The 21066-nt window shown below is 48.9% G+C and overlaps 8 protein-coding genes across 8 annotated transcripts; 5 read left to right on the plus strand and 3 right to left on the minus strand.

Annotated features, from left to right (window-relative positions):
- Nucleotides 1-1222: 1222 nt before the first annotated feature.
- On the plus strand, nucleotides 1223-2140 carry FSST1_004979 (BAG family molecular chaperone regulator; the record flags this gene model as incomplete). The annotated part of the gene is made up of 1 exon (XM_083231209.1): nucleotides 1223-2140. The coding sequence occupies one exon, from the start codon at nucleotides 1223-1225 to the stop codon at nucleotides 2138-2140; it is 918 nt and encodes a 305-aa protein (XP_083088409.1).
- Nucleotides 2141-2885: 745 nt separating this feature from the next.
- On the plus strand, nucleotides 2886-3932 carry FSST1_004980 (60S ribosomal protein uL13; the record flags this gene model as incomplete). Its single annotated transcript, XM_083231210.1, has 5 exons — nucleotides 2886-2906; nucleotides 3131-3266; nucleotides 3376-3429; nucleotides 3482-3740; nucleotides 3794-3932. The coding sequence occupies 5 exons, from the start codon at nucleotides 2886-2888 to the stop codon at nucleotides 3930-3932; spliced, it is 609 nt and encodes a 202-aa protein (XP_083088410.1).
- Nucleotides 3933-5201: 1269 nt separating this feature from the next.
- FSST1_004981 (uncharacterized protein) lies at nucleotides 5202-5810 on the plus strand (the record flags this gene model as incomplete). The annotated part of the gene is made up of 1 exon (XM_083231212.1): nucleotides 5202-5810. The coding sequence occupies one exon, from the start codon at nucleotides 5202-5204 to the stop codon at nucleotides 5808-5810; it is 609 nt and encodes a 202-aa protein (XP_083088411.1).
- Nucleotides 5811-6837: 1027 nt separating this feature from the next.
- FSST1_004982 (uncharacterized protein) lies at nucleotides 6838-7236 on the minus strand (the record flags this gene model as incomplete). Its single annotated transcript, XM_083231213.1, has 1 exon — nucleotides 6838-7236. The coding sequence occupies one exon, from the start codon at nucleotides 7234-7236 to the stop codon at nucleotides 6838-6840; it is 399 nt and encodes a 132-aa protein (XP_083088412.1).
- Nucleotides 7237-10054: 2818 nt separating this feature from the next.
- Nucleotides 10055-10716, minus strand: FSST1_004983 (uncharacterized protein; the record flags this gene model as incomplete). Its single annotated transcript, XM_083231214.1, has 2 exons — nucleotides 10055-10290; nucleotides 10374-10716. The coding sequence occupies 2 exons, from the start codon at nucleotides 10714-10716 to the stop codon at nucleotides 10055-10057; spliced, it is 579 nt and encodes a 192-aa protein (XP_083088413.1).
- Nucleotides 10717-16522: 5806 nt separating this feature from the next.
- Nucleotides 16523-17509, plus strand: FSST1_004984 (uncharacterized protein; the record flags this gene model as incomplete). The annotated part of the gene is made up of 1 exon (XM_083231215.1): nucleotides 16523-17509. The coding sequence occupies one exon, from the start codon at nucleotides 16523-16525 to the stop codon at nucleotides 17507-17509; it is 987 nt and encodes a 328-aa protein (XP_083088414.1).
- A 142-nt stretch (nucleotides 17510-17651) lies between these two features.
- Nucleotides 17652-19008, minus strand: FSST1_004985 (Mu homology domain-containing protein; the record flags this gene model as incomplete). The annotated part of the gene is made up of 2 exons (XM_083231216.1): nucleotides 17652-18625; nucleotides 18672-19008. 2 exons carry the CDS (start codon nucleotides 19006-19008, stop codon nucleotides 17652-17654), a joined length of 1311 nt encoding a protein of 436 aa, XP_083088415.1.
- A 629-nt stretch (nucleotides 19009-19637) lies between these two features.
- Nucleotides 19638-21019, plus strand: FSST1_004986 (phospholipase D-like domain-containing protein; the record flags this gene model as incomplete). Its single annotated transcript, XM_083231217.1, has 2 exons — nucleotides 19638-20937; nucleotides 20997-21019. 2 exons carry the CDS (start codon nucleotides 19638-19640, stop codon nucleotides 21017-21019), a joined length of 1323 nt encoding a protein of 440 aa, XP_083088416.1.
- Between the last annotated feature and the right edge of the window lie 47 nt (nucleotides 21020-21066).

A 21066-nucleotide genomic window follows, 5' to 3' on the forward strand; every position in this document is an offset into this window, starting at 1 on the left:
TTAAACAAATCTAGTGGCTTCTGGACCCCTTGATTATGATTTTCCCGCTAGAACAGTCTGACACATTCCCCCAGGTTTCGATTGCTAATTGTCAGGCCATGGACCTGGAACAAAAGCATTGTTAGTAGACTCCCCGTGCGGCTCTTGGCTTTTTAGTACCAGGTCCATAGATTATCAAATTTAGAAAAATCCATAATCTGGCCTCTCCCTTTTTACTGTTGTAATCTAGACTTTCCATCTGCAACGTACACGCAACATAACGCGCGCAAGCTTTCGCTATTCCCAAAAAAGAGAAAGTAAAACGAGTAAAATCTTCATTGCATATTTCTTGCATTCGATTTGTTTCTTGGGGCGACATCTTGTACTGCACTTGTCCCCCTCTTGCCCACATCTCCACCAATCGCCGGCCTCACGTCTTGCAGTTTTCAAGTGTCCCCTAAAAGCTGCCCGGTTTCTTGCATTGCATCGCCCCGTCATCACCAATACAGAATACGTACAGCACTTTAGACTCGCGCTATAGTACCGGTTGTCCTGCACTGCACAGCTTGGCCGGGACAAAGACTGACTGACTGACGCCCAAGCCCCCTCACGGTGTCACCTGAAAAAGAGCCCAGCCCGATACACCCGTTTGCCCAGTCTCGCCGTGTATCACTGACGGGTTACGGTATTTTACATTTCTCCCAGCACCAACTTGCTTGTCTTGTTGCGCAAGACGAAACCAGGCGGACAGCGTAGGTTAGGTGTAGACCCCTATACCAAGCAAGGGTCGTGATCATCGCATTCTGCCCGCGATTCGCAAACTTTTGGTTATCGTTGCACGCCTTGCATCGAAGCCCGCCCACCTGTTCTGCTCATCGCTCCACATCAGCCCACGGGTCGATCACAAGAGAACCACCAGTCGCTCAGCTTTATCGACCGACCGCCCTGTCCTGACCTTTCTTCCTGTCCAGGACCTTGGTCAATTGCTGCACTCGTATTCCCATTTGCCTCTAGGGTGTCCTGTTTGGGACCACCTTAGAAACCGTCGAACAAGGTGGATTCCGCCCAAGAAATCGTGGCATCTCCCGGTGCCTTACAAAACGTCACGTCCTACCTCAACGGGGCGCTGGCTAACCTCTCATCTGCCTTTCAAGATTCGGGCGAATACATATCAGACACTCTCGGCGTCCCTCCAACCCTCGTTTATAGCAGCCTCGCTGTTCTAGTCGCCGTTCCCCTAACAATGTCGAGATACGGTTGGTCTATTGGCCGCGAACAGATTTCGCCTTACAGTTCTATGCCCAGCGGCGTCCCCGCTGTCACCGACGACGATTTCAGCTACATCACCTCCCAAGATCTTGATGGCGTCACTGAGGACCGATACTATCCCAGATCTCACTCGACCGTGCCCCCACCAGCTCCGGAGGACGATATCCTTCTTATCAAAAACCGCGGAATAACATATCCTGCTCACTTCCCCGCCTATGCGATCGGAGATGGAAAGCTGCGGGTGATCGATGTCAAGGATCGGGTTGGGTTGATGATGGAGCTTCCTGAGCGCGGAACTTCACGCATCAAGCTTCTTTACAAGGGAAAGCAACTCAAGGACCCTATGGCGCCAGTACGAGATTATGGTGTTAAGAACAACAGCGAGTTGATGGCTGTCATGCCCGAGGTCGGTGATGTTAGCAGTGGTTCGGAGGAGGAAATGGTTATTGTCGATGCTCCTCGAGACGACAGAAAAACACGTCGCCGCAAGAACAAGCGCAGTAAGAAGAAGGGCATCGCTAGCGATGGCGATTCTTTATCAGGCAGTCCCCGCGACAGCGCCTCTACCTTTGATCACCCCAGATCGCCTCCAGCACCGCCTGCATCCACAGGAGCTACCAGCGGTCCCATGAAGGTCTTGGACGATCTGGCAGTTGAGTACCAGATCAAGTGGTTACCATTATCTGCCGAGTACATTGAATCACCACCTTCAGACCCCAAGAAGAAAGAAGAGGATCACCGCAAACTATCTGAGAGTATCATGATGCACATTATGCTAAAGCTGGACGGTGTCGAGGCCGAAGGAATGCCTGAGGTCAGAGCGCGAAGAAAGGAATTGGTCAGGCAGGTCCAAAAGACCTTGAAGGATTTGGACGTTGCAAAGGAGCGTTGAGCCCGCATGCAAGCGAAGGCGTTGAATGTTATTATTGGAGGTTGACTGAAAAGATTGTCTAATTTGAGTGCGCTTGGCGTTGCTGGGAACGAATTATCGACTACCTGATTGCTCTTTGATATAGAACAAGCTGTACAATAGATTCAAGGAATGAAATAGCCTTGACGATGATGACAATGATAGACAGCATCTGAGCATATTGTCATAATAATTTGGTTGAATACACCCAAGATTGATGCATCTACCATATCTACATATAACCTTTGTTAATAATCGTCTCTGATACCTCTGCCGGTAGTGAATCACCCTTCACTACTATCTTGTCCATGTCTTGCATCATCAGATTCAATCAGCTCACGTGAAGATGGAGAATTATAGTGGAGACACCGTCATCTTACCATCAGTCAGTTACTTTCGTCTTATTCTAGTGATTCGGAAATTCTTCGGCTCAATCCAATAGGTCTTTTGAGCCCTAAGCAGCTCAGCGAGTCGCTTGCTCTGCTAACAGTCTTTTCCAATAACGGTTAGCGCACAAGGCACAACGAGCCCTCTCGAATGGCCCTTGGATTTTTCGCCCGTCAATCAGTATCGCGACCACTTGCACCCAACAATTCGAGGGACGACTAACCCCAGCAGCACAGGAAATCCAAATCTTCGCCGACCGGTTTGAGGATTTGTTTGTCTAGCCGTCGACTGAGCTGCCTTTCTTTCCTTTTCTTTAATCCCCCCAGAAAAGACGGTTACGATGTCCAGCTTCGAGCAAGTTGTGAGTACCACCGACAGAAAAAAACACCAAATCAATATTGCCTTGATGTGCAAGTGCAAGACGAGCTGCGAGCAACTGGGATACGTTGGCGATGGGATTGGAGACGTATTGGGATCTCAGCAGTCAGCGCCTGCAATTGTTGTTTACGCTGCTCGTCGCTCGCCTTACAGATGGGAATATTGGTCTTGAAGACGCATTTCGCTGACCGTTGTGTGCGTTTACAGGTCGTCATCGATGGCAAGGGCCATCTCCTTGGCCGACTCGCCTCCATTGTCGCCAAGCAGCTCCTTAGCGGTCAGAAGATCGTTATCGTCCGTTGTGAGGCCCTTAACATCTCTGGAGAGTTCTTCCGCGCCAAGCGTATGTCTACCCCACGATACCACAGAACCTCGGTATGAGGCCGAGCATCTATGGAAGAAACACCACAGCGATGCTGTTACAAGAGCAACCAAGCTGATTATGACAACAGTCAAGTACCACGCCCACCTCCGAAAGATCACCCGATACAACCCCACCCGCGGTGGTGAGTCGAAGCCGTTTTCCCACCTTGGACAACAGTCATTGACTCAATATAGGTCCCTTCCACTTCCGCGCCCCTTCCAGAATCTTCTACAAGGCCGTCCGTGGCATGATCCCCCACAAGACCGCCCGTGGTGCCGCTGCTCTCGAGCGCCTTAAGGTCTTCGAGGGTGTCCCCCCTCCTTACGACAAGACCAAGAAGGTCGTCGTTCCCCAGGCTCTCCGCGTTCTCCGACTCCAGCCCGGCCGCAAGTTCTGCACTGTCGGCCGTCTGTCCCACGAGGTTGGCTGGAAGTACCAGGATGTCGTTGCCCGGTATGTTTTCTCGATATGTGCCTTTGCATTGGACACGAACTAACTTGTCATAGATTGGAGGAGCGAAGAAAGGCTAAGGGTGCTGCCTACTACGAGCGCAAGAAGATTGCTGCCCGACAACTGGCCGATGCCAAGAAGAACGCCACTGTCAAGGAGGAGACCTCAAAGGCTCTTGCCAACTTCGGCTACTAAGCTGTTCATATCCCTCGACCTGGAATCTTGCCGGTCTAGATACAGCTTGGCAACGTCTATCATTTCTCATGCGTTTCATTAGATGGCGCGGTGGTTCAAAGGGATTTACTTGATTTGCTGAGTGATGGCAAGGGTGGCTCGAGGAGTAGATGTCGATTCCCCCCCAAAAGAAATGTTCTAAATGAAAAGTCCCCAACCACGATCGTCGATTGTTCCTTTTTGCACTTACCACCCGAGACCAGAAGAACCTAAAGCACAGAGGTCCGACAATTCAACATGATTTCCATGAGAATAACTGAGACTCTTGTGTGGATATCTCTTCGAACTTTGGGTTTTGTGATGAGGCTTTTGATGATATGGAGGAGGGATATTTCATTAGTGAACGTTTGATGGAGGTTGGAGATTGCCATTGATCCCGTGTTTACCCAAGGACGCCAGAGTTCGGCGGACGGGTTTTATGAGTGATGGCAATGGGAGGTGATCTTGTTACGCTTCCTTGAACGGGACAGGGTCTCGCATTTTGCACAATAGGAGTAGAAAAGGAAAGGCTCTTGTTTGATCAATTATGATTTCATGTGAATGTATTGTGTCTTGTGTCCATTCATGTTGACGTCAGTGCTTAAATTCAAACTCTAGTGATTGTCTTGTATTTAGTGTAGTGATATCATATGAATCAGTTGCACATTGGTCCTTGAGGGTCATGATATGCGAAAGCACACTCGTCTTCATGTGATTTATAGTGTGTGTGTTGCCCTTAGCTGTAGTCAAAGCTAGATATGTTGAAGTATGGTGTTCTTCTGAGTACACCTGTCAAATATTGATCTTTGTGGAGGCCAGAGAGTGCGTCGGTCGTTGTATTGCCATGGAAAATGAACAAATAGAGTCTAAATATCACGACTAAGTGTACAACCCTAGCTTGTTGCGTGGACCAGCTGTCCGCCAAAACATATAATTTAACATAAAAAAGCAATATCAAGGCAGTTAATCACTTGTTAATGTAGAATGGTTCCTTTCATCTTGTCGTTGTAGGGTATGGTAGTTGCTCTCTGGGGTGTCATGTGTTGATAAGATAAGCTTTTTGTGAGGTGTCCTCACCCACTCCGTTATACTGGTGCAGTGGGACAACATCGAAACACTTTGTCACTTTCACTCCAAACCAAGTCGCTCTTTTACAATCAAAAGACTTACGAAAAAAAGAAAGCAATAATACCATCGAGAAGAGGCAACGACACACAAAAGCAAAAGAGAACACATACCAAAACCGCCAACATGTCGGATCTCGATCACTTCGACCTTCTTCCCATTCAGATGGACCCTGAGTCCAAGGCCATCACTTCGCAAAACGCATCGCGCTCTCTGGCCGCCGAACTCGAAGCTCTCAACACACTCCACCGCTCTCTCCTTACCATCGAGCACCCTTCAGGCGCACCCCCTCCTCCTGTGCCTGTCAACCCCAAGCGCACTGCCAATGTGACCAAGCTGCGCGATTCTGGTAACAACGAATATCGCAAGGGCAAGTTCCCTGAGGCCGTCAAGTTCTACACGCTGGGTGTGCAGATGGCTATGCAGCGCCCTATGTGGGAACCTGCTGCGCTCGTCCGGGAGGAGATCAGCGGACTGCTTGCCAACCGGGCGCAGGCACACATGGCGATGCAGAACTGGGCTGAGGGTGCCGTGGATGCGCATGCGAGCGTCGAGGCGCGCTGGGTCGGAAACGCAAAGGCTTGGTGGAGAAGAGGAAGATGTCTGGCCGAGATGGGCAGATTCGAAGAGGCTAGGGACTGGATCAGGAGGGGATTGGAGGTTGAGGGTGAAGAGGGAGAGTTGGTGCAGCTATTGAAGGAGATCGAAGAGAGGATTGAGAAGCAGCAGGCTTAAGTTAACGAATAATGGTTGAGTGTGGTTAAGATTAGGGCTGTTGAAGGCTGAGACGAAGTGGGAGGATTCACCCGAGACATGATAGTTGGGTGTAGGCTTCAAGGCGACGATAGAAGTTATGAGGTCTCATTAAGGGGATGCCTGCAACAGCGGCACATGGAATTTTCGTTTTAACGGCATTGTTTGCTCGGCCGTGGTTATCAGGAGTTTTAATATCAACACAACGCATTTGATGGATTACATGAATGTTTCCGGTCAATGTGACTCCCCAGTATTCAATTTTCACTGCAGCATTAGACATACTGACATATCGTGGTGGCGTTATGCGAGCGTTCACTTATCCCGGCCGGATGTGTAAACGTGGGGATCCATTGAATAAGTTTTCAAAGTTCAATCGTACAATGTCGATTCTTCTGTCCTGCACTCGCTACGCCTGAGAACAGATTAAGGAAATGCGAAGTAGTTCGTCCTTTCCCTAACCGTAACCTTAATCACCTAGTCCCCTAAATTCCATTCCAAAGGACGTCTTCCATGCATTGCATTTCATGCCCCATTCCTGTGTCTTTGCCACTTTATATATTCCATCGCAACATACCATTAGAGTAAACAAAAGCCTATAAAAAGAAAATCGAGAAAAAGGAATTGGATGTGAACAAGCAGCCGCCCAGATCCCAATTCGCATGCGTTTGAAGTCGTTGAACAAGATCCATGATTGTGGGCTTTGCGAGCATACATCAGAGGCTGAATGAATTGCGGCTCGTGTTCCCACGCATTTCCATGTAATTTCCCCCTTGGTTGATCATTGGCGTGATGCGTTATTCCGCTTGCGAATAAAATAAAAAAAACAATGCGATGGGAGCAAGATGCCATGCGCTACTCAGGAGAGTCAAGACCAGGCCGAAAACAAAATAATTTTTGTATCAAAATTAAAAAGAAGAGTTTCTCGTTTGCGAGGGGTATCTTGTTCGCAAGACATGTGCTTTGTTGCGTTTGTTGTTTGTTTTGGTGGGTTTCTTGTAGGTATGTTCTACTCCTTCTCGCTGAGCTTCTCGTTGAGGCTCTGGCCACGAGGTCGCATGACAGCGTCCTGGCCGCTCATTCTCCTGTCGAGAGCACGCTCAAGCTTCGCGCCGAGGGCGAGCTTGCTCATGGTGTCTGTCTTCTCGTCGGTGAGGATGACGCGCTGGGAAGAGAGGGCCTTGTTCTCCATGCGGTCGAGGCCGGTAGCGATGTCGCGAATCTCGGCGTGGGCAGAGTCGGTGGTTCCGACGGTGGGAGACAGTGAAGGAGCCATGCTGTAAGTGCTGAAGCGAACAGAGTTGCGGTTCTTTGAAGAGTCAGCGGACGGTTGATCCTTTTCTTTTTCTTTGGTAGTTTGGCGATCGGGTTGGGTATGAGCGTGCGATGAGATCCAAGGCTTAGCCATGATGGGCAGGAAGTAAATAAGATTGAAGTAGGCACAGACACACGGACGGGACAAGAAGTGATAAACAAAAAATAAAGAAAAAGAGTCAGAGAGAGAGAGAGGAAAGGATGCGACAGGGGAATGTGTCAAGGTGGTAATGATGGGCGTAGTGGACTAAGACGGATGGATGACAACCAAGCCAAGGTACATATGTGCCAGTAAAGGTTGTATGGGCTGAACCAAGCGGCCGGTGAGGTAAAAGAGTCACATTTCAGTGGTTTCGGTTTCGTCTCTTGCATTCTCCAGCCAGCACCGATCATCCATCGAAGTGGGCAGACGGACGGCAGAACAGGCGAGACTAGAGACGGAACTAGACGGTACTGTACGGAACTTGACCAGGGGGGCTTCAAGCCAAGTGGATGGACAAAGGAGAGGATGAAAAAAAGAGAAGATCCGAGCGGTCATTACTTACAGAAGGGGCCATGATGGGCCGGGAAGAGTCCAGAGAAGCAGGCATGATGATGATGCGATGGAGAGTTGAGGGCGGATATGGGTACTATAGATGGATTTATGAAACTCGCGACGACGAGGATTCCCAAGCAAGCAAAAGAGGAGAAAAGGAGAAGCGAAACCGCAGATGAAGAAAGAGAGGGAAGATAGTGGGTTTTGAGAAAGTGGATAGAGACGTAATAGTAGAGGTAAGCCGATACAATAGCGACTGAGCTATGTATGTAGGTAATTTAAAAAAAGAATGGAAGAGAACGGATGAACGGGTTGTGGGTTTTGACCGTTTTGCTGTCGATTTCCGTTCGGCTGTTTATTTCCTGGTTTTTTGCTTTTCTTTTTAATCACGACTCAAAACGAGAAACAAGAAATGGACAAACAGAGGTAGTTATTGAAATGGATAAGAAAGCAAAGGTCCAAGAGAGGAGGGAGAGGGGAAAGGGGAGTGGACAAGATTTGTTGGAGATTAAAGCCAAAGCCACCTAACAAAACGGCACAGGCACGAGTCTCAGCGGTTAGTCTGGTCTTGTCTCGCCTGGTCTCCCCCCCGCTGATGGGCCGTTTTACAGGGGGGTGTGCTACCTACAGCATGTGTACATGCGCTACAGTTTAGAGCCGCCTGGGACACAGTTTTGATCAGGGGACTGGACTCGACTGGACTGGTGAGACCTGAATTTAATGGGGGTTGACACTATATTGCACTTGTAGATATTGATGAATTCACTGGTAAAGAACAAATTGATTCATCATGCAACATTCATCAGAAAAGCTGAACTGAGCTAAAGCAAAAGTTGGCGTTTCAAAACATTCAGGGATCAAGCCAGATGGCGCCCCTGGAGCAAAACACTCGTACAAGACCCCAGGCTCCATCACAATACCCACTTGCCCTGAATCTGTAGGGGAGGGACTACTAAACACCAAGAGGCTATCCCACGGAGAATCTCAAAGCCCTTTTTTCGTCACTGGAATGCATTTTTTCGTGATAATCAGGGCAGCAGACCCTTGATATCCGCCACTCGCGTGGGAGCCACGTAGGTATGTAGGTACGGCGTTTGTGTTTTTTTCTGGGGGGGGGGGGGGGGATGATGACGATGGTGTTTAGAAACAGAAACGGACAAGCTAAAGAGGGAAAACTGATCGTCATTTCCACATGGCATGACATGGTGGCGACGATAACCAAGAGAGAAGAGAGAGAAGAGGGGGGAAAGAGGCACATGGCTAATGTGATGATCCTGGCATTACACGTGGTTTGGATTAGAGGGGATGAACTTAATATCATGCATTAAGTTCAATCTGTAACTTTTACGCAGCAGATAAGCAATAAAGTAAGCTGAATTCAGTGCTCACATTCAAGAGAACTATGTCTGTCAGCAAAGGGACATATCACATCCTATCCCATCCTGGAGGTGATCAGCTCAGCCGTGACTGTCGCCATGTGCTCTAAGGTTTACAACAACACTTTGCAATCGAACTTGGCTTTCGATGAAACTTGGTGGCAGAAGCTTATCATGACAAGTAAAAGCCCAGATTAATCTCGGTTCATCAAAGGCGTCGCCGTCAACTACCTAAATCGACATGAAACCTAAGCCATCTAGCCATTTATCTATCTAGGTTAGCTGCGGGTTCTAGGCTAACTTGAAGATTACTTTGATGGAGCCTCAAGATTGCAAGCAAATATTACTAGTACTTCCCGGTAATAACACCAATGCCCAATGCACATATATGACTATCAACTCTCGTGTCAGGCCTCAACACATCTCCGTCTTTGGCTTACCGGACTATATACCGAGGTAAATACACCTTCAGACTATTGGCTGACGTTTCAGCTCATCGCAGATCTTCATCACCCGGCTCCTCTTTCCATCTTTCAGATGAATAGTTTAGGGCGGCAACGAGAAGCCCCGACGCTATCGCCAAGATGGGCTGTTAGAAAGAGCCGATAATAGCTAGATTCGTTTCGCTCAGGCGTATCTCATTCTCGGGCCGCAAAGTGGACTGATTGATTTGACAGTGGCTTTGACTATAAAAGTTTATTCGAGTCTGGTTTGCGAGGGCCCAGACAGAGAGATAAAGTATAGACTAGACTAGATCGTAGATCTATGCAGAGATTGAGTCCTAGACTTAGTACGGAGTAGAGTCTGTAAATATGAGATAAGATTGAAAACTAAATATTTGCCAAAGGTACGACTGCCACTAATACTGGTAACTTGATCATGACCGCACCTATCTTCACGTGCTGACCGAAACAGGTAACCATCTATTCACCAAAACATGCATTCACCAACATCATCATCATCATCATACTCATCGCCAAAAATCACAACGCAGATGTCCCTTATCGCTTGCTTCTATGTCTCTTCTTGCTTGACTTGACCTTGCTCAATGTATACTCTAGATCATGCTTATATCTCGAGCTACCGGAGCTAGACTTTGACGAAGATGGCGACGGCGTAGAATCCTCCTCCGATACAGGCGGCGAGAAGGCAGTTCCTCGACGATGGGACTTGGTGGCGCTGCCGTACCCGAACTTGCGCGACGCAGAACCCCTTCGAATTTCTGAAAAGGCCATTTCTGGCGAAGAAGTATCACAGCTTGGGCCTGAGAACAGAGGCATCAGTCACACGTACCACTCCATCTGAAGCTTTGGTACTTACCGTATCGTACGCACTCGCTGCAACACCCGTGGTCACACGTGGTCTCTACAGTCTCAAGAGAAAAGGACTCGGGATTCATGGTCAGCCTGCTCAGGGGCTTGGTGCACCAGCCCTGAGTGTTGGGACCCTGCTGGCATGCGCAGCATGTCCAGCTGCCACCTTTGCTCTTGAACTGGCAGTTCTGGAGAGGACAGTCCGACTTTGTGGGCTGGGCTGCCGCGAAGGACATCTTGCTGCACGGCGTCTCATAGCCTGTCTCGAGATCGATGAGCGCCGACGGGCAGTAGTGCCAGTTGATGGATGTATGGGCGCAGGGGTGGTGTCGAGGATGGCCGTGACACATTGTGACTATCTTGGGGAATGAGAAGTGAATGGCTCTGTTTATTCAAGTTTGGATTGCTTCTGGACGACTTCATCTTGGGCCTATTTATACACAGACAGCAGCCAGCCTGACTACCAACTCGACAGATTGCCATCTCTCATGACCAAGGCCAACCGCAGGCTTAGTCTCCTCTTCAGCGAAGCAATTCTCATGACTAGAGACCTTGCAAATGCACATTCATATACCAACCACACAATTTGCATACTCCCTCTGAGGCGTCTGCATTGCATCACCCTAGCGAGAACCATCGATCGTGTTCCCCATCTTTTTTGAACGTTGCATCATCGGGGTTTGTAGCTTTTGATCTTCCCAAGTCTTCGATCCGGCAGAATTATGCCCTAAAATCCTATTGTCTCGGGATCCTTGGATGGTGGATTCCATGACTTTCCTGTACGACACGAGCTTATAGGACGCCACAAGAAGTGAGGCGGGTCGTATGGGGATGAAATGGTAGAGTTTGGTGGTACAAGATGGACTTTGTGAGATCGGTGGTTGGTGAGATGTGATGAACCCAGCAGCCTGGTATATCAAGATTAGTGATCTCGAAGTGTGATGACAGTGATGATTGTATTGCGGCCAAGACAATAAGAATGTGTCTTTGGATACGTGTGTGGTTAGCCAAGCGTATACCAGCATATCTTGTGCATCTACCAACATGATCTACTGTACTGCCCAGGTCAATCTCGATTTAGACCCCCTGGCTCGCAACACAATCTGGTACAACGCGACATGCCAGCCTGGGAAGCACTTGGGAATAAGCCAATGGTCACAAGACAAGTCCCCAAATTGATTCAGGACTGGGATAATGCTTGTAATTCATGATGTTAAGTTTGTGAGCTATTGATGAGGTGTTCGTAAGGGTCATTGCAGTACATTGGCCTGATTTTGAGATGTCATAAGAGCGTCATTAGATTGATGGCTATCTCGTGAGAACAACAAGTACAGAAGTGATCCAAATTGTCAAATCCAAACGTCATCAAGGGTATCATCCTCCACGTTGCTCTGCTTGCATAGCATACCATCCTAGGAGAAATACTCTCTAGAAGGCATACAAGATTGGCAGCAGATATGCTCGCACCGATACGTGGCCCCCTCTCCTATCATGACACAGCTGCATCGCCCGCCGACATTCCACGTCTTGCCGCACCAACAGCAGTCCCATGCCTGGTTCTTGGTCTCAAAGGGACAGTCTGCAAGCGGGCACTTGGGAAGCGTGTAGCCAGACGGGGGAGGGTATGGGATGGACTGCTTGGTGGTGTTGCTGCAGGCGCGGCGGTGCGAGAGACCGACCACGCAGTATCTTATGTGCGTTGAGACATGCTCGCACGCGAGACGGAAAGTGATTTGCTGGCACATTTTCTGAGATGCTGATCGAAGCCAGGTGGACTGTTTGCTGGATTGATGGGTGATGATAGGATCGATAATATGGCTGCTGACATGACTCTTCTGATAAATCCACCTTATCCATGCAAAGATCGAAGGTATCTGGGTTTTATGTATCCCAATAGTCTTCATAATTTCCTTCCAACATGTCAAACCGGCTCTCCTTACCCTTTCCTTGATCTCACCAGCACAACCATGAACCACCAGCGCAACCCCAACCGCGATAGATCCCGAGGGCGGACATGGCTTCCATATCTCACAAATAAGCCTGAAGTCGGGCGGACAAGCTTGGAGATCGGAATTTATTGGGCGCATTGGCTTGGGTTTTGTAGCATAGCTGACGACGATTGCTTCCACCATTATGGGTTGTCGATATAGCGTCAGAGGAAAAGAGAGAATTCCTTTCGAGGTCGTAAAAACGTCCATCACTGTGAAACCGCTCGATTGGTTAACCATACTTTGTGGTCGAGGAGTGTTACTTGGGATTGTATTTTGTTCTTCATCTCTTGTATGTAGCCCGTTTCTTTGCGGATGTTGAGAGTCATCGAGTGGCTCGCGAAAGAGCCAAGAACGGAAACATGGGTGGTCAAATCTGGACGTAGTCAGCAAAACGGATGTGGTAATAGCAAAGGAAAAAGGATAATAATAGACTTGCCATAATTGAACGCCACGAGGGGAACATGTATACATCGCGGCGGCTACATCCTGCCTGCATATGCCACAACGTCGGACTATACTCGAAGCTGAGACATCAGCTACGAGTCAAATCTCGAACCTCACGCATCACCCCGATATTCTTCGGACTCTGGCGCCGTTCATGTCTTGTCCTCTGTGCAGTTCTCGCATACTTGGTGCGTGCAGACAGTCATGGTTGCCGCAGATCGAACATTCAGGCACTTGACGCTCGAGTTGCCTACTCTACCACACATGCAACACACCCACCTCCCGTTCAGGTCTTCGAGCCGACACTCTCCTGAGCTGCAGCGACGGTCGACCATACACTGGCTCATAGAGCACGGGTCGCTGAGATCGCCATAGGGGGAACTGCTAGAGACGCTGCCGCAAGGGTCGAGGGGCTGACTGGTTATGGGATCGTAGCGGGCTGCGGCGCAGAATGTGTAGTGGTAGCTGTAGGTGATGGGGCGGTCACAGGGGGGTATGTGATGGTAGTGGATGTAGTTGGCGATGCACATCGTATTGTTGTACAGATGTGTGTATATATGTATGTCTCGGGAGGGTGCTTCAGCTGGATACGATCGAGCAAGAAAAAAGGTGCGATTTGAACTGCGCAATCGGGACGGGTTGCTGGTTTTGGGAGTTGTGCTGTGTTGCTGCTGCAAGACAAGATAGATGCGGTAGTATGTTGAAGGAGATTGACTCTGCAGAGGGAGCAGATGTATGATATCACAATGAGGTTATAGATATATGCTATTGGCCCGCAGCTGAATTGGCAGGGTAAGTAGATGATGCGTGCGTTCTTGTTGATAGATGTGCTGGATAATATTAGGGCTAGTCTTCCAAGACACCAATATCTTGAGTCAAGACTGTCGAGAGGACTTGATGGTATAGTGAAAGCTGTATGCTAGACCACAGAATGACTAACAACTCCAAACTCAGGACAACCAGGAGATTTGAAAAGAGAGTAACGACCCTCTTTATGTTTTCTCCTTCTAGTACCACAAAATTACAGCCCACGTCAACGATAGAGATGGACAGACCGGTCAACCCATAAGACAGCAAAGCACAGCACAGCTCAGCCAGACACTGCACTATATCCGTAGGGCTGAAGCTGGCAACGGGAGTACTACTGACCAGCAAATTTCTAGACTAGGTCCTTCCAGCGAATAACGTGGACGGTGCAACATTGCCTAGAAGGGGTGGTGGTCCAATAGGTGATGCGGAAACGGCTCTCGAGAGGTATAAGCCGGACAAAACGCCCGATTCATGGAAACGAAACCGACTGGGATCTAGTATACGATCTCGCTCAGAACATCGCTATGTCAGAGTTGAGTCAATGCGGAAGGTCTTGACCGCATCCCTCGGTTCACAACGGTGTGTCTCGTTCTTCTTCTTCTCCTCAATGGACCGAGCTGAAACTGGAGTGACACGGCGCGTCTCATATTCATGCAGGGACAAGACCATTTTTCACATCATGGGGAGCTCTGGTGGGTTGAGGCTTTATCAATCAAGCCTTTGAGAGCATTTCGCTTGTAGAGTTGCATCTAATAACATCAGGCTTTGAACTGTCGTTTTCGCTTTCGCTTTGCATAACCCAAGTACCTGAACGGAAAGCGATGTAACGTGTATAGCATAACCGAGAGAAAAAAAACATAAAAAAAAGAGAGAAAAGGGAATTAGGCCGCGGAGATTGTGCGATTTGATGATGTGTTTACCATTTTCATCCTGTACTAAGTGGTGTAAACGTCTGCTTACTCAGGTCTCACTAAACACATGGTTCTCTCGTGGGGACGCTACTTTGTTTCACGGTTGCTTTTCTTATGGAGACTTTGGTGCTTGGCTTTGGAGGCTTTTAGATTGGATCGGAATTCCGTCGCGGGAACTGGAACTGGAATGGGAATCGGAAGATTAGATATGTGTGGTTGGGCATCCATAAAAGAAGGAATGGAGCATGTACTAGCAGGGTCATCATTCTAAGAGATGACAATTGAGCTTGGACGTTATGTACCTATAGAGATTGTCATATAGACGGTCATAGCAATGATGCCCAGCCTACTCTGCATTGTCTCTGCATTTGAGGGAGAAAAGGTCCATTGTTACTTTGTACAACGTATAACATGGGATCATCTCATGGGATAGTAACACAACCACATGGAGAACTGGAAAGCCACAACTACACCAAAAAAACGAAACACGATCAAAACACCAGAGTTTACGCCCGTATATCTTGACTGCGGGCTCAATCAGAGTGGCTTCCAGGGCTTGGTGTTGTTAATTAATCTTGGTCGTTGTCCAACGGCCTGGTCGAGGCCCAGCCAGCCCCAGAACGAAAACGCCGCTGTCTTGAATATGGCCCAATGGTATGTAAGAGATTGTTCGGATAAGAAGACGCTATGAGCCTCATCGTACGATTGATCTTCGGTCTGTATCCTTCTAGACTAGTCTAGTCTAGTCCCTGTCTCGATAGAACAGCATTGGTCGCCTCAACACAGACATCCCGGGGACGTCAAAGAGTCTGACGATCTGCGAGCAAATCTCTCACAATACTGCCATACTCAATCAATATTGGTCAATAGATACTACAGACACCGAAACCAATCGGCCTCTAGTATCGACTTATCTGGAATATGCATACACCACAATCCCACCTGAGGCCTCCGAGTGTGCGCGGGTATTTCTGGGAATGAAACGGCTCTCGACAAATCGTAAAACTGACTCGAATGTATTGTTGTTCCTGTGTCCTGCAGGGATAATTGCAAGGCGACCACTTGGATCTTGCTTCATGTCGATATGACCGCTGCTTTTCCTGCGCTCAATAGGAGATGAACAGATATTTCTTGAGGGACTAACCTGCGGCCGAATGACGCAACTCAAGCGAATCAAGAAAGGTCGCCTACCCAAGAATCGGACCACAACCAAGGCTCTTGGCGTTAACCATAGCGACAACTTAACCTTGCCCCTTGCCCCTTGTAGTTTTATCGTTCCGAAAGCAAGGAGCTCGTGTTGATCGAAAGACGACTGTGTCGGAGTAGAGCTGAGTGGCCTCTGTTGCCACAGGTAATGGAGCCAAGGCTTTGCAGAAAGCTTGGCCTTTTGTTAACTGAACTCTGGTTAGGATGACCCTTCGCACACGCATCATCGTTCGCTCCATTGCTGTCTTACCACGATGTGGGCAAACGACCCCAAAGCCCACCACGTCGATTGCACAGCGAGTTGGCACACTTGAAATGCCGCCAACGCATTTGAAGAACAGGCGCATCCTCTGCTGAGGACTAACCGACATCGTTCAATTGACCATCACGAGCAGGCTGAAGCAGTTAGGCCTCCATGGATATCATCCAACAGCCGTCGAAGAAGCGCTGTGTAGCACCAATTTGGAACTTTAATTGCTGACATGACTGCGTACTAAGGGGCTGCATCTCGACAACATCAGCAAAGGAGTCAGATGAGCGTAGGAACCCGACATACGTAGTTATTTCGAATGTTACATACCTGGTTAGCCTCCGCCAACGTATTATATCAGCTTCACCAAATAGACATCCATATAGAGCCCGACACAAGACATTAGTATATTAGTGCTGATATCCTGAAGTGCTGTCGCGCTGACGTGGGATACATCACTATAAGGCTAAGACTTGACAAGTATATATAAGGCAATCGTGCTGAGAGTGAAAAACAGAATGTCAACAAACTTTCCACATCCAAAATGGCATTCCGACACTTTACAAGTCTTCCGCTGGAACTTCAGATTAAGATATGGCATACCTATGTGCGCCCCGGACCGGCCATGCACATCTTTGATGTATGCTATCCGTCATGGAAAGGAGACAAACGTACCGAAAAAGCATTCCAGTCATTAATGCATAGCAAAGAAGGAGAGGAAAAGTTGAAAGAGTATAAAAATATGGTGTTTCTTGATCGTATGGACACTATCAGCCCAAGGGGCGTGTTTGATCCAAGCATGTATCATGCCACCGCGACGTCAAAGCTGATCAGTCGTCTCACGGAGCAGACCGTCAGAGAGACAGAGACGAGAGAGGATATGAACGAGATCTGTCTTTCCGGCCGTGGTCAAAAGATTTCCATCCCAGCGTCGGATGTCCTCATGTTGCGCATTCGTCAAGATCCATCCGACCATTCCAATCTAGCCACCGAGACACTTCTCTGTCCACCACCCATCAAGGATATCCTCGAGAACCAGTGGTCAGCCGAGCTGGCGTCAGCCCTGCGGAGTGCGAAGAAGGTAGCCATCGATGTTAGCGAAACATGGGCGACGGGCTTGTACGGCGAGTTGGGTCTTGAAGAGATTGCCTTTTTTGCGTGCACGATTCAGAAAGATCTCGAGGTGCTGTACTTGGTAGATGAGTGCGCCGGGCGGTGCAAGCAGTGCAGAAGGCAGAGTGTTAAAATGGACGATATCCGGAAGCGAGACGCCCTGTGGAAAGGTCTACGAACGAAAAACACCGACGATGAAGATCGGCCAGGCGACATCATCAATGCCGTCTCGAGACGCTACGTTGAAGCAACAAACCTTGCCGCCCTGGGATGGGACGAGGAGCACCCAGCGTATCTCTTTGCGTGTTTGATTGACACCGCTATCAAGTCCCAACAAGAAGACACGGATAGAGGCAAGTTTCAGGGTGTCAGAGTGTTGGTGGTAGAAGATGAGCGAATCACGGAGGAACAAATGTAATTGGAAACTTGGGTTGTGAAGCTAAAGAAACCGCCCGCTCGACTTTTGCCGGGATATACCATAACGCCGTACATGTTCTACCACTTATATGCATTTAAAATCTGGCTTGTTAGCATAGTCTGATGAAAAAGAGCTGGGGTACTCACCTTATTTCGTATGATCCTGCCCTCGTCATGTACCGCACCCACTTGACGCTCGAATAATTACTCTTCTCAAACACCTTAAGATAGCGCACCAGCAGTCCGGAACTCGTAAACATGAGCAAGCTAAAGTTCATGCTCAGCGGCGGTCGGCTCCATGCGCGCTGCTCCGTCATGCTCGTCAGTATAGCCTCAGCGCTGAGGACGTATTCGCTTTGACCCGTGAAGCGGCCAATCTTCCAGATGATAACGTTCTCGCTAGGCTCGTACTTGGCCTTGCCCTGTGTACAGCGCTCGGTAATCTTTGCAGTGTTGAGCGGTGTAGGGATCTTGACGATAACGTTTGTCGCGAATAGCTTGGAGCCAAAGTTGGCCTTGACACCGATGCTGTATTCCACCTTGGATCGTCCGACCTCGTTCACGATGGCGTGCACCTTGAAAGGCAGATTAACGTTCTCGGTGGCACGGTATCGCATCAGCTCGAATTCACCGTCGGGAGGGACAAAGCTAATAATTCGATCGGCGTCGAACTTGCCGAGCTTGACACACTGATGGAACTGACAGTCTTCAAGAGTGACACTTCCAGCAGCCGCCTTTGTAGCCTTGGTTCCCATCTTGTTTCCGCTCGGCAGGCTCAGAAGACCGTCGTTGTCGAGAAGTAGGCGATCGTTGAGACCAAACTTGCACTCGGGAGTGCCGGAGAGGTAAGCGCGCATAATGATCTGGCCCGTCACGTCTGCCCGCAAGACAGCGCCGGTGGCGGACATGAGCAGGTTGACATCCTCGATCACGTCGACGAAAGCCTCGTTCTTACGGTACTTAACGTCTGCCTTGCGCCAGGAGAGGGCACCGGTGGCTTGCATCGTGATCTTGGATGTGTCTTCTTTTCGGGACTCGGACTTGACGCCTTCGGTAGTGATGTACATCTTGAGGGTGTCGGTTTCTGTGTTTTGAGGGTATCCGAAGTCGATGATTTCTGGGGAGGATTAGCAGAGCCATATATCAGCAATTAGGACACATACCATCGAGCAGCTCATAGACCAAGACAAAGTTATTCTTGACAGCTTCCTCATCAAACTTGCCAAAGTAACCCTTACCAAGCTGAATCAGCCGGTAGAGAAACTCAAAGACAAGAGCAGCATTGGCGTTGCTCTTTGTGATGGCGACCAGGTAAATATTCTCGTGCTTGACATGGCTAAAGGTGGTGCTTCCGAGGGTGAGGATGGGCGATCGGACTTGAGCGTTGGAGATGACCTGAATACGAAAGACGTCTGCGAGACGAGGACGACAGTCGTTTCGGAAGGCGCGGAAGATCAGGTTCTCACCCTTTTGGTTAAAGACGAGGACGCCGGACAACATGATCGCGAACTGAGAGAGTGTTGTTGTTGCGATGCGATGAGAAGTCAATCCAATCTCCAGGGTCTCAAGATAGGAGGTGGAGGTGCCGTAGTGGGGGATTCTGCCAGGGAGCTCAAAAGCGGTGAGCGAGTCGCGTGGATGACTAAACTGCCCAGCGTTGGTGATTGAAGACAAGGCATTGCGGATGATGATTGTTGAACCATAATGAAAGCAGTCGTTACTAGTGTTTGAATGTTGATACTTTGAAGGAAAACGTTTGGAGTATTATGGTGTTGTGGTAGTTTTTCGCCCCTTAAGTATTGCTTCTGCTGAACTTAGGTAGTACTTGGAACGTGCAGTAGCACATACTTTACAAACAACACCGTTGACACCGTTAGAATCTCAAATAAATTAAATATACTTTATCTTTTCTGGCTCGTGTTTGGAGTTGAATTGATTCAATATCATTATGTTCCTCTTTTCGTAGAGAATGGATGAAAGTGGGTTGCTTCTTGGCCATGATGGCTCGGTCTATTCTTCCGCGTCATCTACTGCGCCGCCAGCCACTCATCTCACTTTCTCACCATGTCATACTAGATAGATCTCCTTCGTCCGAGTCCTCATTCTTTCCCCTCCATATCATACTCAATATGGAAGCAACTACAGAATTCCCACAATCTTTTGTTCGGCCATGGAAAGAACTACTTCAATCGCGTCGCGACGAGCAACAAGATGACTTCCCGAGCTACTATGTCAACAACGTTGACTCTCTCATCACGACCAGCTCGCCCAAGTCTTTATACGTGGGAACAGGTCACTCCATCTACACACGCGCTTTACTTCCAGCTATTCTGAACGCCAAACATAGCGTACAGCTAATTACATGCTATTGGGCTGCATCTCCTTCTCTCGACGCTATTCGCGACACTCTTGAACAGCTTGCGGCAGCGCGTGTTGAGGCCAAGGTCCAAACTCGTCTACAGATTACGATCGGCTTTTCGTCCTTTGGGCTATTCCAGAAGCTGTTACATCCTGCGTCCCGGGATGGGTACATTTACGAGCCCTCCAAATGGTCCAAGCTGGGTCTCCCGGATGAACTGTTGCTACAGGACGCGGGTATTGACCTCACCGTCAAGAGCATCTTCTTCACGCCTTTAAGTGTTATGCATCCCAAGTTTGTCATTGTTGATGGGAAAAGGGCCTGGATCCCGAGCTGTAACGTCAGTTGGGAACGATGGTTTGAAGGCTGCGTCGAGGTTGAAGGTGCCATCGTTGATCGACTCTTGGCCTTTTACGACCGTGTTTGGGCACAGGGCGATGAACCTCGACAGATATCAGACGCCCCAAACGATATAGATAGAGACGATGCACCTCGATTGCCAGCTAGCAATGCAGTGTCGGCAACACAGTCAATCGAGTTTCCTGCTAACGGCCTAGTGCCAACCATCTTCCTCCCGTCGCCCCATCATCGCAACCCTAGACTCTCATTCTCTTTTCCCTTTTTATCACAAAAGGATCCCCCGATGACGCCACTCAACGCAGCTCTACTTACACTATTCAACAACGCCCAGCGACGAATTACCATCCTCACACCAAACGTTACTTCATGGCCCGTTGTCGAAAGTCTGTTGGATGCGCTCGCTCGTGGAGTCGATGTTCAGATCAGGACAAGCAAAGGCATGATGCTTATCGAGCAGCTTGTCACATCTGGCACGACGACAGCCTGGTGCTTGCGCAAGTTCATCCAGAGATATAACGCTCTTGTCAACGAGCCACGATCATCAGACCCAGAGTCGCAAGCACCCATGCCTGGCAAATTGGAGATCTTTTACTACAAACAGCTCGATGCCAGACGCGATCAAGACGACGAACCGGTTGTGAGCCACTTTAAGATGACTCTTGTGGATGATGAGTATCTGGTACTGGGTTCTGGTAACATGGACAGAGCAAGTTGGTGGACAAGTCAAGAAATTGGTCTATTGTTCTATGTCCCTGGCTTCCAAGGCCAGCATCTCTGGAACGATGTCCTTGAGAAGCGAACAGAGGTCTTATTTCAATCAGACCACCCTAAGAGAATGA

Source organism: Fusarium sambucinum, chromosome I, assembly GCF_050947815.1.
Source record: "Fusarium sambucinum isolate potato_lamoka chromosome I, whole genome shotgun sequence".
NCBI lineage: Eukaryota > Fungi > Ascomycota > Sordariomycetes > Hypocreales > Nectriaceae > Fusarium > Fusarium sambucinum.